This window comes from Lipotes vexillifer, unplaced genomic scaffold, assembly GCF_000442215.2.
Source record: "Lipotes vexillifer unplaced genomic scaffold, Lipotes_vexillifer_v1.1 scaffold1689, whole genome shotgun sequence".
In the NCBI taxonomy this organism is placed as follows: domain Eukaryota; kingdom Metazoa; phylum Chordata; class Mammalia; order Artiodactyla; family Lipotidae; genus Lipotes; species Lipotes vexillifer.
Window position 1 is genome coordinate 1 of NW_006773760.1, and position 15,708 is coordinate 15,708.

Genomic DNA, 15,708 nt, shown 5'->3' on the forward strand with positions numbered 1-15,708 from the left:
ATTAAGGATTCTCCAACAGCAATTTCATGGCCTAGGTTTTTCTGAAGGCCAGATCTTAAGATCATAGTTACTAGATCTTAACTTGAATCTACTTTAAGTCTGACCTGAGCAATGCTGGCTTGGGATGCCAAATGAATCATGATGTCCAATTTCTCTAGTTTCACATAGATGGGATCATTGTACTTCACAAAGAAAACTTTGATCTCCTGCTTCAAGATTTCAGGCCTGTGGTACACAGAAACACAAGATAAGGAAGGTGAGGCATCTACTGATATATCCTTCTGAGTCTGCATTAATACCTAACCTGTGCTTCTCTGCTCTCCATTCACACGCTCCACTCCAGGGGAAAAAGCTCATAAACTTCCTCTACACCCCTCTAACCAGATCCATCTGGCAGACTATTTTTATCCTTGTTAAGGAATAAAGTATATATTGCCAAGAAGAACCACTGGAAGAACAACCACCTGATCTAAATTACAGCCTGAACCATATTAAGCAGACATTAGCTATCATACAACTAAGAGTTCCTTCAGAAAAGAAACTAAATTGTAGAGCAACACCAGGCATTCATTGTAGGAACACCCTAAAATCAACTGTTAGCCTCCTGACCCTGGGCAAGTTGCTCTACCATACAGTATTTTCATTTCCATACATTAAACAGAGTTTTAACACAGTCCTCTTTAATGATGATGTTATTAAGTTTAATTCACAATTACAAACACTTTAATCACCAATTCATTTTTTCCCAACCTTTTCTGGGCGATTAGGTTGATGTTCCTCAGGGCGACGTACTGCACCTCTGGCTCCCCAGACAGCAAAGTGACAAGTGGAGGGGCCAACTTCTTCAGCAGCACATTGTAGTAGTCAGAGTCCTTGGGTAAGTAACAACTCTAGAAATTTCATTAGGACTTTTACTGCTGAAAGCACCACTGCTGAGTTGGCGTGAGATAGCTGAGGAGTTACCCGCTCACAGATACTGAGGACAGAAAATGAAAATTAGTACCTTAAATTATAATTTCTTTGCTCAATCCAATCTATAAGGTAATGTTGTCAGAGGTTCCCATGGCCCAGGTATAAAGAAATTAGAAAATCAGTTAGAAAAGTCAGAACTCCATACATAGGTAAATTTGGGATCCAACACTGCGGACGCCTCAGTCCCAGCAAACTACAAACAGAGCAGGGACATCAGAAGACTTTAGGAAACCAGCAATAAGCGATGTTCAAACTGGAAGGGAACTAGCCAATACCCCAAACACCTGAAGCTCACACCATTTACCTTCCTATTTTATAGTCCTCTCTGTCTCCCCATATTATGTAAGGGCTCCCTGCCTCACAGCCCATTTCTCCTCAGCCTATAGGAAGTCAAATTAAGCATTCTGAGAGTTATTTCATAGTGAGAGATATCAACCAACTGTGGCTGAAGTTTCACTGTAAGATGCAGAAGGAGATGGGGTGACAGGGAAAACCACCCAACCTCTTGCATTCAGCATAATAAGGGAATCTCGGGAAGGGTGTTTGTTTGTTTGTTTGTGTTTAACAACACAATACCACTGCAATGCTCTCTCAACCTCATCCCCTTCTCCTAGTCCCTGCCACCTACACTTAAATGTCTCATAAAATATAGAGTATTTAGTTATCCATTGAGGGTTCTTCAGAAATTAAGCTAATTTTGATAGCTCTTAGGCAACGTGAGTGGCTAGCTGACTCAGTTAAGGACACAAGGTAAGTAAGCTGTGTTTTTCTCCCTTCCTCCAGTATCTACTTGGCTGACTCCCTGACCTCCTTTAGGTATTTATACAAATGCTACCTTCTCAGGGAGACCTTTCCTGACCACCCAGCATTTGTTAGATCTCCTCCTTACTTTATCTTTCTTGTTAGCACTTATCATCATCTGACCTATTATATGCTGTATTACGTATACATATTTTATATACTTCTGCCCGATCCCTCAGAATAAGTGTTCCATAAGAGCTATGAGTTTTGTCTGTCCACTGCTATATCCTCAGAGCCTAGAACAATGCCTTGGCATACAGCATGGGCTCAATAAATATTTGCTGAGTGAATGAGTAAGTGTGAGATGTCAATGACCAAGAGAAAATAAAATTGTATGTAAAGTTCTTTCCAGAAGATATTTGTACTTTCAGTGATGGAAAGAAACTAGCAGTGTGAGCTTCGGTTAAATCCAGAGGGAACAATTTCCCAGACAAGTGAAGAGCACTTACATTATAGTAGCTCGAGCTTTAGCCGGGCAAGGAAGGTTCCTATCTACCATAATTAAAATGAAGAGCCAGGGCTTCCCTGGTAGCACAGTGGTTGAGAGTCCGCCTACCGATGCAGGGGACACGGGTTCGTGCCCCGGTCCGGGAAGATCCCACATGCCGCAGAGCGGCTGGGCCCGTGAGCCATGGCCGCTGAGCCTGTGCTCCGCAACGGGAGAGGCCACAGCGATGAGAGGCCCACGTACCGCAAAAAAAAACATAATAATAAAAAAAAATAAAATAAAATGAAGAGCCAACAATTCTTCAGAATTATTTTGCCTAGTACAGGGCCTATATACACAAAATGCTCAATAAAAACTGATGATACCTCCAATTCTGTAAACTAAAATGTATGTATGTGTATATGAAATTTAGTAGTCAGTATCTGAGAGTCAAAGAAAATCTGCAACACTAAAGTGGTAGAGAGCTGAGCAGAACAATCCAGGTGTGCCTTCCAAAATCTTCTCCAAATTCAGAATGATGTGATTCCTATATCTAACGGAAGACATTCATTTTGCTGGCTCCAACACAGTTAGTTTCTCTAGTACTAATTATAGGTATAAGGCAGCTCAATAACTAGTATCAAGCCACTTACTATGTATCTAAAAGAACGAAAATTTTGTTACTACAGTGAGAGACACTCAAAAACCCTTTGTTTGCCAAATGTCTAGGAATTACTGTATGGGAGATGTGAGACCATGATGAGGGAGCGTTTTTTCAGAGGGTTTTAACTATACTGTTCAAAGAAGAAATGAAAAATACACATCTCCTCTTAGAAGAGCTATTTTTTGCATGGTTTACTCTACCACCTAAAATGTTCCTAAATACATTGAGAAAATACCACAGGATAGCAATATATATCCCATAAGCCACTGATTTTCTCAACGTAACAGACCCTTATTCTAATACAGACTTACTAGAAATTATTGAACCAGGCAAGACTCCTAGATACTATCCAGAAAAACAGACTGACCTCTGAGCCTCCCAGTCATCTTTAGGGTTGTAATTAGACAGGCAGTCCAGGATGAAAATCTGGCCCCTTTCGGTGCACTCACTCAGGGCTGTCAGTAGCTTATTAATGTTCTGTGGATTCAGATTGAGTAAGTTGCTGTTTGGGTGAGATTCACTGATTTCAGATAATGCTGCTACAGCATTAGCCACCACCTGGGAAAGAAGCAGATATGACCTTGATTTGTCAAGAACAGTACAACTATTTCTCCGGATCACTTCACAGATCTCAACCCATAACCATTCCTGAACATTTTACGCAGTCAGCTAGAAAGAGATATGCTGCTTTCAAAATGTATAATAAACCACCAAAGATGGCATGTATAGCTTCCTCATGGTCAGGCAACACAGAATTAAAACAATTCACATATTAGCAGAGAGTCCCTCATGATTTACTATTAAAACAATAATAATTTTAATAGTAGTCAACACTATCAGTAGAATTAAGACACATGAACAGCTGTAAAAGAAGTGAAGGTTAGGGACTTCCCTGGCGGTCCAGTGGTTAAGACTCGTGCTTCCACTGCAGGGGGGCATGGGTTCGATCCCTGGTTGGAGAACTAAGATCCCACATGCCTCGCAGCCATAACAAAACAAAAAACACAAAACAGTGAAGTTTAAATATGAAACATGTACATTAGGCAATGGAAAGAAAAATCTAGGCCAAACAATTTTATAGGTATATGGGTGTGCATGTACTGGGGGGTGGGGAGGTGATACTTCAGGTGTCAATCACACCTTAAGTCTCAGAGTAAGAAAATGTGACCTTGAAACCATAGTTCACTGTAACATGATGTTGGGAAAGCACATAATCTCCGTGAAATTCAATTTCATCATCTGAAAATGGGATAATTTAATCCACCTCACAGATTAGCTTTAGTTTGAGGATAAAATCAGATGACTTATGTATAAGTGCTTTCTACAAAGCCTTATACAAAGTTAAGGTGGTAATATTACCATAATTCATCAAGACTCAGTTGCACAGTTTTTCATATTAACATCTCTGAAGTTGGGATATATTTAATAATCAACGGCATGTCAGTTTAATAGGAGGTATTTTTCTTTCTACGTAATACAGGAAATAATAATGCATCTTAGAATCAATGAAATATGGTACCTCAAATGTATCCTTAACTCAGGCAGTATGATAAATGAAAAACTGCTACCAAATATAAGAAAGTACACTTGTATCCTGACTTAACAGACCCAGAAATCCATACTAGCTGCAAGAAAAAAAAGTGGACACTTTATCACAATTATAGATTATGTGTAATTTAACTAAGAAATCTACAACCAATGAATGTTTAAAGTAATTTTAAGATTATAAAAACACCCAAAAATAAACAAAACAGACAAAAAACTATAGCTCTGTACAAATGAATTTAAAACCACATTTTGCAGTGAGGCTCTCAGCTGTCGCTAAATATTAGCACAGTAAGGCTATATATAAATATTCTGTAAGCATAAATGAGATGCAATAGGTAGCAGCTTCATTAATTATGTATATTGAAAAGATTCTCAAAAATGTCAACTCATTTTTAGTTCTGACTGAAGTCCCCGTTAAAAGCTTGAGAAACTAAGAGTTGTATGATTATCCTTTTGCTAGCAAGAGAAGAAACATAATGGTTACAGTTTAGCTATTGATTTTAATATCCATATAACTTGGGTACTCTGCAGATTATCCCAGTATATGATTTTACCTAGAAGATAAATTCTAGAGAATATGGTTTTTTTAAATCAAATAATACATTCATGACAGTATCCATTAACTAAGATAATGATGCCACAAATGGAATCACCTTCAGTTATAACTTAGTGATCCGGACAAAAAATTCCAAGATGAAAAAAAATCAAAGGTTCACTTGGTAAGTATGATTATGGATATAATATTTTATTGTTATTAAGACAAATCGAGAAGGATTATCTAGTTCACCTATCACATGATAGCATGCATGAGGTTCTTTCCTGACTTAATTTTTGTTTGCCAACCACACCATCAAGCATGGCCTTTAGTAAAAATTAAAAGGCATGAAAAGTGAAACAATAATCTCCATCATCTCAGTGCTTTACATGCAGGGAAAAGGTACTGTGTTTCCCCTGTATAATACACTTAATACACTGGATTACAGGATAAAGGATCAAAATGTCACACTGGAAGAACAAATGCCCATTTTCCTCTCTTGCTGCCAACACATGCCCAGCCTTGGTTACCAGTTCGTCCAAAACAAATGTCCTGTCACAACTTACCATTTCTGCCAGTCAATTTTTTTTAATGTTAAAAAAAATTAAATATGAGGTCTGTTAACAGGAAATGTTGAACAGAATGAACAATTAGAACTCCTCTGCTAACATCACAGGTAACTGGAAATTAAACCAAGTACATAATGCAGCTAATGAAGTATATGTTCTGGTGGTAAAACAGGCAATTTTCACTTATTATCACATTAAAACAAGAAAAGAAACAGGGAAAAGTAAAACTAATTAAAAGATCCAGAGAGATCAGATTATATGATTATGTTTAGAAAAGTCTGCATGGGGAAAAAAGATCACTGCCAAATGGTCACTGAGCCAATGACTGGCCAGAGGAGATACACCCCCAATAACAAAACTCTACTGCTATTCCTCTAAAATTCCTTCTATTCTACCTTTCCACTTTCATCTCCTAATCTTCACATTCATAGTGCTAAGTTTTCAGAAATATACTGAGGTGGGCCCATAAAGAGCTGCTTAGAGTTCTCCTGGTCAGTAAGCCATGCTTCTCTCACTCTAATGGAAACTCAAAATGAGCATCGAATCTCAAGCAGGCAAAGACTGACTTCAAGACAGCAGCTGGGTAGCTGGGGTATACAGGACAACTCACCGGTCTCTGTGCTTCTTTGGAGTTTTGTATAGAATGTAGTACATATATTATGTTTTAAAAAATAAACTTTAAAAATAATGGATTGAAACATGATTTACTTCCTCTTCCCAGAGGGCCTTCTCCAAACAATAATTCATTATCAAAAGAAAAAATCTGACTCTTGCAGTAACTGCCCTGGTTTACTAGTGTATTAAAACAAAGGTTATGTCTCTTTCTCTTGTACCATCACTTTGAATCTGAACTAAGACTAACATGCATAACATTTTCCCCCCTAGAAAACTGGCATTTCTTTTAGGAAACACTGCCATGAAAAGAACAATGGCCTTTTAATTATAATCTCAGAAAAACTGGAGTTCCCAAGAAAGAAAGGGATTTCTAAAGGAACTTTTGCTTTAAAAATGGATTTATAAATAGGGTTTAAGTGAGTTTTCTCAGCACACTGGTTGATTTACAAAGAGCTGGCATCTAGGCTACAAAGGAACATATCCCATAGCGTCAAAAGAAATTTTTTTCTTAATTCATCTTGCCTCCCAAATATGGTAAATTCTGTTCTTTGGAAGACTGCAATGAAACATTCCTCCTCCCCATCCCACCCCTACCCCCTGTAGACCTAATATAATATGTATACTTTACAGATACCGATATTAAACACAACATATACATACATACAGAAGTATGCGTGCACGTGCATGTGTGTGTGTAAAATCACACTCAATACTACACAAATTTTTCTCTTCAATCTGACAGTTCATTGCGGACCCTTGGAGTCTGCTGAATTTTTTTTAATGTAAGCAATTTGTGTTTTGACTTACTTTATACTATACCTAATAGAATTGGACAAAGAGATAAAAGACAATAATAGCTAAAGCTTACTGAACACTTACTATGCCATTTACCTTCCCAGCAACTCTAAGGTAGTTGCTATCAAAATCCACCTATTACAGATAAGGAAATAGGCTTTAAAAATGAATTTATAAATAGGATTAGAGAAATTCAGTGACTTGCTTAGCCAACAAAGCTGGAAAGGGAAAATGCTTGAATACAAACTCAAGGCCTGGGGCTTCCCGGGTGGCGCAGTGGTTGGGAGTCCGCCTGCCGATGCAGGGGACACGGGTTCGTGCCCCGGATGGCAGACCAGGATACAAATCCAAGTCTGGTTGGTTTCAGAGCCTGAGTTTTAACCCTCATGTGTTAGTACTGGAGCGAAAAAAAAATTCACAGTTACAAAGCACTTTTCTGTTTTTGAGATACTTTCATAAAGAGTGAGTCAACTCTTTATAAAAGGAAGTGATTAAACGCAATGTGGTATGCTGGATTGAATCCTGGACTAGCAAAAGGATATTTGTGTTGAAACAGGTGAAATAAAGTCTGTACTTCAGTTTATAGTGATGTACCAATGCCAATAAATAAATAAAAAGGTACCATGGTTATGTAAGATGTTAACATTAAGTAAAACTGTGTGAAGATAGGTATATGAGAACTTTCTGTACGGTCCTTGCAACTTTTCTCTATATCTAAAAACCCGCCCCCAAAATGAGATTAAAAAAAAAAACACCTAAGTTAGTAATAACTGATAAAATGAAAACTGATGATTAAAATTCCTAAGGTGAGAATACACATAAAAAGATCTCCACAAAGTTTATCATAAAGGAAAACAAAAATTGTCTCCTTCCTCTGCAAGAATTTAAAAACCGAAAAGCACTGAGATGGGCACTTGCCCTTATAACAGAGCAGCTTCCAATGATTCCACTTACTCAACACTCTGATCCTGCAGAAATTACCAGCAACTCATCTTTTACTACCAAGTACAACATTACCTACTTGGGGCATCCAGACACAGACTGAGTGAACATGTTACCTCCTACATCATTCTTACCCAGTGCCTACCACATACTGACACTCTCACACATGGCTAAAATTCTACCAGCTCTGGTACTCCTTTATGGACACCGGGCATGAAGAGCTTCACGCATTTCTAATTTCGCTTCTGTATAATATTTTAATTTTATAACTCTTCTTCTACTTATTGATATATATTTAGGGATAACAGAATTCATATAATTAAAGTACTAAGTTAAATGAGGTCATTAATAGATGATTTAACATTGCCCATGAGGACAACAAACATATTCTGACAAAAATCTTTCTCAAATTTACAAAGTGATCTAGAGAGACTTCAGTTTTTCAGCATTTATCATCTCACACTGACAGCAAACCACCACAAACCTTCTAAAGCCTAAATAGAAATTACAATAATCAGAAAGTACGTCACGTTAGATCTGTCTCAAGAACAGCTGTCATTTATTAAGCATTTACTATATGTCAGGCATTATTTAAGTTTTTATAACAAATTAGTCCTTCATGTTGTTGTAGGGGGCTCCCTGTGCACTGCAGGATGTTTAAAGTATCCTTGAACTCTACCTACTAGATGCCAGTAGCAACCTTCCCATCAGTTGTGACAACCAAAAGTGTTTCCTGACAAGGCCAACTGTCTCCCAGGAAGCAAAATCGCCCCCAGTTGAGAACCACTGTCATAATCTCATGTGGCTTCTACATGCTGGCTAGCACATGGTTAAAATACATACTTTTTCTGAGAAAAAAAATGTTATTTTTCATAAAACAGCTTTCCAAAATAAGTTCATATTAAAAGAAGCTGGCAGGGCTTCCCTGGTGGCGCAGTGGTTGAGAGTCTGCCTGCCGATTCAGGGGACACAGGTTCGTGCCCCGGTCTGGGAAGATCCCACATGCCGCGGAGCGGCTGGGCCCGTGAGCCATGGCCGCTGAGCCTGCGAATCCGGAGCCTGTGCTCCGCAACGGGAGAGGCCACAGCAGTGAGAGGCCCGCGTACAGCACAAAAAAAAAAAAAAGAAGCTGGCAGTTTAACTAGAACCGTCGCTAAAGGCCATACCGGGCCAAGTTCTGAGAGCATGCTGCTTGTGCAGAAAAACCCTCAACAAACGAAAATATGTTTCTGGGGGTTTTTTTGTTTTGTTTTTTTAACTAATTCAGTAGTCTGTGCTTTGGCAGACAGGACAGAGCAATGGAAGAAGGGCATTCCCAGGGGCAGTTCTCAGAGTGATGGTAGAACTCAGAAGGCTTAGAAGACAAGATCAAAGGGGCTAAGGCGCTGAGCCAAAGGATTTAGGAGACCTGAGCTCACAAACAAAAAGCAAAGTACATGTGGTGGGGCTGTCAAGAGAGTCTCTGGAGTGGCAGATTCTGGTGTAAACATTAACTGAAGTTGGAATACCTCAAAATGCCTCTAAGAGAGAAAAGGAAAACTGTAGTAAGGAGGGAAAATCCTAATGCATGGGAAAAAGCTAGAGAATTATCACTATCACTCAGAAGTGTATCTTTCTTGCAAGTATCAATTTAGTGAGACAGAATTTTCAAAACTCTGATTGTTTGTGAAGAAATCATAGGAGCTATTTTCCTCTCGGGCCAAGGTGCTTCCTCATTCTGAATACGTTTACTTTCAAAATAATGGACTAATAAATCTGTGTCTGGAAATAAGTTTAGCTTTAATTCCCTCAGAAAGATCTTACCATATGAACCTGTATAGCTATCAAAGGGGTCAGAACCCTCTAAATTAATATTGTAGCAATAATGCTAACCTTTGCCTAATGTCTACTTCATAATCACGGCAGCAGCAGCCATCATTTCATGAACTCTCATAAGCCAGGCACTTTCACAGATGTTTTTTATGCAAGAGCTCAATTAATACTCCTAACAACTCTCTAAGTTGGTACCTCTCACTCTACAGAAGAGGAAACAGACTCAGGGAGGTTAACCTAGGACTTAACAGTGAGAATTTTTTTACTTCAAACTATCTTTCCTCTTTCAAATAGTATTTCACGGAAAGTCAGTTTTAACTAAAGTTAACATATACACACTACTATATATAAGAGAGATAACCAACAGGGACCTACTGTATAGCACAGAGAACTATACTCAATATTTTATAATAACCTATAAGGAAAAAAATTTTTAATAAAAAATAACAATATTGGGCTTCCCTGGTGGTGCAGTGGTTGAGAGTCCGCCTGCCGATGCAGGGGACACGGGAACTAACAAGGACCTACTGTATAGCACAGAGAACTATACTCAATATTTTATAATAACCTATAAGGAAAAAGAATTTTAAAAAATTTTTCATAAAAAATAAAAATATTGGGCTTCCCTGCTGGCGCAGTGGTTGAGAGTCCGCCTGCCGATGCAGTGGACACGGGTTCGTGCCCTAGTCCGGGAAGATCCCACACGCCGCGGAGCGGCTAGGCCCGTGAGCCATGGCCGCTGAGCCTGCGCGTCTGGAGCCTGTGCTCCGCAACGGGAGAGGCCACAACAGTGAGACGCCCGCGTACCGCACACACACAAAAAAAATTAATCTAGAAAAATTAAAAAATAAAACAGAAAAGCAACAGGATTTACTGTATAACACGGGGACAATATTCAATATCGTGTAATAATCTATAATGGAAAATAGTCTGAAAATACATATATATAAAAAACAGAATCACTTTGCTGTACGTGTGAAACTAACACAATACTGTAAATCAACTATACTTCAATTAAAAAAAAAAACACCCTTGTATTTTAGTACTTGGTTTTCAGCTCAGAAACATGTAGGGTGTGAGACAGACAATCTGTGGGACACACAGAAGTCATGCCTCACACAGCTAACCTATGGCTTAATGTCCCAAAGATAAAATTTATTTTAAACATGCTTTTTAAAGGGACCCATTTTAAGTACTGCTCTCTTATAAACGCAGAAACATATTACCATTGGATTTGAATCTGCTATGAGATCCCGCAGAGAGTCCAGAAATCCCTGATCTTCCACCATTTGGGCACTGATGTCATGGAGTTTTGCCACACACACTGCTGCTATCTTCCGAACATAGGGATCTTCATCCTTTAAGCACTTGCGGAGGGGCTCACAGAGATATTCTGTAATCTTGTCCACCTGGATGCACCCCATGGTTCTGACTGTCAAGGCCCGAATCAGAGGATTGGGATCTTCACAGTCCTATAAAAAACAATCATTGACAACTACAGGTGTACATAAACCAGAAAACTAAACAGTCTGGTTTAAATAAGCAACAAAAGAATATTTAATTAACGTAGGCTTCCAGTTTCATTCCACATCAGAACCCACATCTCACATATGATTCCTTTCCTAAGTACAACAGTTGCCTATTTAAGAGTTTAGGCTAGGAATTCATTTAACTGCTTTACATACACAATGAAGAAATGCCCTATAGGATTCATTCCAGAGCTGATAGCTGGTGTTACCATCCCCATGGCCATTGTTGGACCTGCATTAAAAGCAGAAAAGGGCTTTGGGCTTGTATTCTGGTACAGGATAAAATCAGAAATTGGGGCTTCCCTGGTGGCGCAGTGGTTGAGAGTCCGCCTGCCGATGCAGGGGACACAGGTTCGTGTCCCGGTCCGGGAAGATCCCACATGCCGCGGAGCGGCTGGGCCCGTGAGCCATGGCCGCTGAGCCTGCGCGTCCGGAGCCTGTGCTCCGCAACGGGAGAGGCCACAGCGATGAGAGGCCCGCGTACCGCAAAAACAACAACAACAACAAAAAATCAGGAAGTGGAAAGATATGTCCCACTCCACAAATATTAAGCAGGGAGAAAAGAGGGCTGGATATCTGGGGCCTACAGCCACGAAAACAAAGGAGAATCTAGAAGCTGGTTTGGGCCCAACATAAGTTCCTTGCGCGAAGCAGCAGAGAGGGCCCTCTGAAATCCTGATTAACATACATTCTCCTTTCCTAGCAAGTGCCTCCAAATACAGTACAAATAGAACACTTACCAAGAAGGAACACCCCTTAAATTGCCCTATATTAAAAAATCTCTTTAAACATTATAAACCTATGCACATGCTAACTTCCAAAAAATGTAAACTAAATTCTTTCCAATGATATCATCCATCTATGAATCACCAGACAGAAAGAATGAAATGTTATAATGATCTTGTACATTGTAGCTAAACACAGAAAAAGAACAAAAATTCCATGAGAAGGAAGAAAGCATGTTTATTTTCCAAAACAATTTAATAGAAGCTAATTTTAGAAATGCTGTCTGATTTTTGCTTTTAATGTAGACTAAATTCCAGGCAGAGGAAAAAGAAGTAAACAAAACAAAACAAAACAAAAACCCTAATAAGAACAACCTTATTACTGTGTTCATCAAATCTAATGATAGGAGAATTCTGACTGGATATCCAATAATATTAAGGACTTTCTTTAATGATCAGCTGATTAAACGATTTTTTCATTCTTAAGATGTTTGGGATTTGCTTTAAAATCATCCAGTAGGAGAGGAGGTGGGGGTCAGGAAAGCATGTATGGAGACTTTAAGTTAAACAAAACTGGCCATAGGTTGGTAACTACTGAAACTACGAGGTATCGATATTTAGGAATTTATTATACTGTTCCCTCAACCTGAATATGTTTGAAAATTTCCACAATAACAAAAAAGTTAATCAACTATTGTAAGACCTATTCAATAAAACAAAATTAAAAGGTAGCTCCTGTAGTTTCCACTACGTCTGAACCATAAGCATAATTTCTACAAAGATAAAATAGGTAAAACCCCAGGTCACTGACACTACAATGATATGCCCAACCTTTGTCAGCCTTGGAAGATAAAACAGTGAGGTTTCACCTGGCTTTCTTCTCCCACCTGGCAAGGATGCACCAAGACCAGCTGACAGAAGGCTCACCCTATGGTCTGAATTGGATGACTAACTCTGGCATACAGAATGCTTAAATCATGAATATTCCTACTCAATGTCCAATACTTCTCTAGAGGCCCTCTTTTGGAACAGAGGTTGCTTATTTGCAATGCAGACACTAACCATATCAAGAGACACTTCTGAAAAGGTTTTCTGAGGTAGAAGAGACTGTTCTTGAGTCCCTGGGAAAAAGTTACCTTCACAAAGCTGTTGACAGCCACGATGGCCATGTCTGGCTGGCTCTTGGCACAGTTCATCAAGTAGAGATACATGAGCTTCTTTAGTTCCAGGTTGTCAGTCTGAATACAATTCACTACTACTCTCTTCTGGAAAGAGAGAGCTGAGAAAAGAGGAAGGGAAAGCGAACAGATGTTGGTGCCAGGCTGTTGGACAGAACACAAAGAAACAGCCTTAATTTAAAAAGTGATTTGATGTGAGGACAAATGTCCACTAGTGATAATATTTACCACAGAAATGAATTAGTAAATAATTTATAATAATGGTCCCAAGAAGATGTATAAAAATAGATTTTTAAAAAACTTTTACTATGAAAATTTTCAGATTAGAGACAGCAGTTTAATGAACCCATGTATCCATCACCCAGCTGCAAACAAATATTGATACATACCTGATCTTGTTTCATACACAACCTCAACCCACTCGCCTTCCCCCAGTCCCTACCCCATTTAGTTGCTCTAAACAATTTCTAAACAAATCCTGCACATACATTTCACATATAATATTTTAGCGTATTTTAGCGTATATCTTTACAAACTTTTTAAAAAAATCACTATGTCACACAAAAATATTAACCATAATTTTTCATATCAATTCTTTGCAGTTCAAAGCACTACAGTTGTTATGCTTTTTAATGCACATATTCTTCCATCCCTGACCAGTGGGAACTTATTTGATTAGTTTCCTTATTAAAACAGTTCTCAGATAATTAGGACCTTTGTTCAAAATTTTAACCATTTTCAGAAAATGAAACAGTTCTAAACGTGTGTGCCATGTACACATTTAAATTCTATTGTATATATACACCCATGAAGGAAGTGACCAGTAACAGGTATCGGGACTCAGACACTAGGTTAGAATCCTGGCTACATTACCACCAGCTGTATGACTTTGGGATTATTCTTTAGCCTCTCCAAGTATACACTGCTTGATCTCTAACATGGAATAACTTCTAATTCAGAATAACCTCTAGTTCAGAAGATATGAGGACTATAAAAAACATTGTAAGTAAAAGCATCTGTCCCTGTGCCTGACATAGAATGCACTTAAATTTAGACTTCCCTTTTCTTAATGACATTAGGAAGGTCATCATTAGCCTTAGGACCTTCTCAGATGTTTGAGTTACTACACCTTACATCCACCACTAGATGCTGGAATTTACTTGGCATTCTTGTGCTCACCCATTTCTTATCAGCAGCATTTGACCCAACTAATAAAAGGAAAATCAATGCATTTCATATTAACATAAATATTTTAAAGTAAAAATCTACCTATTTTACTTATTTTTAAAAATTAAGATGACATTGTTTTAATTTTTGCCAATCTCTTTAATGTCTACTTTAAACAAAAACAGCTGGATTCTCACACATGCTCCTGCATTCAACCTGTTGTAGAATGTTGTTTAGCTGAAGTGTAAGAAGAAAATCCATTTGCATACACGTATATAAATTGGAAAATGGAGGAGTATTTTAATAGCTTTTTCATATAACTGGATGTTCTTCTTTGATACATTAAAGCTAGACAAATGGTTGTTTTTCTTTTTGTTTTTAGTCCACAAATGGTAGTTTCTTAAAAGTTAGGTACAATATGGAATCTGAAACCATATCAAGAAACTTTCTGTACTTGGTTGCATTAAAATCCATTCATTTATCACTTAGTTTGAATGGATATTTTACCCATGCATAATTTTGTGATGTATGCACTGGTCATTTGGAGAATATTGGTTCAATGAGTTATACAGATCTTCTCTATGGTGGCATATTTCATTATACAGCAGCAAATAATCACAGTTATTAATTTCACCCCCAATCTCATCAGAAAAATCTCTAAGTATTGGGAAGCTATCAAGCTCACGATGGGAAATACAAGTTTTCCAACACTCTAATTTCTACTTTAAAGTCGAAATTTATCTACTGTCAAATTTTTTCCCTTGAAGTGACAGGTTCTTTGTTCATGTTTTATAAAATGTCTCCCAAATACTGAAGTCTGATTAACTATAGTTCTGTCTGTCAATCTTTCTTTCACAAAGAAATGGTGTTCCCAAGTCAAACAATTGTGCAAGGGCTTTTTTTCAAGTCAACCGTCACACGTTGCTATGCAGTAGAAGCACTTTATGCCTAATTCCTATTTCATCACACAGAATACTCAAAAGACCTGAACTCAAGGTTCAAGGTTTACTGAAATAAATTTTTAGCGCTTCATGCAGGACAGTCCTAAGTGAAACTGTCCTTTTTTCCTGGAAGCACATGATGGTGAAGAATACAATGACTACTTTTACAGTTTGGCACCACTGCCTTAATTCACACTAAGGCACCAGCCATGCAAATGCCAACACAGTGAAAAGGGTAAATAACACCTAAGTATTATTACAAGAATAGCTTTGACTTCATGGATTTCATGGAAAGGATCTCGGGAATCCTCAGGGGCCTGTAGACAATCCTTATTTATTTCCAAATGGCCTTCCTAAATTACAGGAAAAAAGGGAGGAAAAAAAAAAGACCCTTTGGATTTTGTTACCACTGATTTTCATCTTGAATTCGGCAATTAAAGGCAAAATTGTAAAGTTGAGGGCACTGGCTTGAGCCAATTAAAGTACAC

The 15,708-nt window shown here is 38.2% G+C and overlaps 1 protein-coding gene across 1 annotated transcript in view; it reads right to left on the reverse strand.

Annotated features, from left to right (window-relative positions):
• Positions 1–104: 104 nt before the first annotated feature.
• Positions 105–15,708, reverse strand: part of LOC103083372 (AP-2 complex subunit beta-like) — a gene marked incomplete at its 3' end in the record, with an annotated part of 40,936 nt that continues 25,332 nt past the window's right edge. The window contains exons 2-6 of the mRNA XM_007448543.1: positions 13,071–13,199; positions 10,907–11,152; positions 3,232–3,422; positions 887–976; positions 105–225 (exon numbers count right to left, since the gene is read on the reverse strand). Of these exons, the coding sequence (XP_007448605.1) occupies positions 105–225; positions 887–976; positions 3,232–3,422; positions 10,907–11,152; positions 13,071–13,199 (777 nt within the window). The remainder of the gene's footprint in view (positions 226–886; positions 977–3,231; positions 3,423–10,906; positions 11,153–13,070; positions 13,200–15,708) is intronic.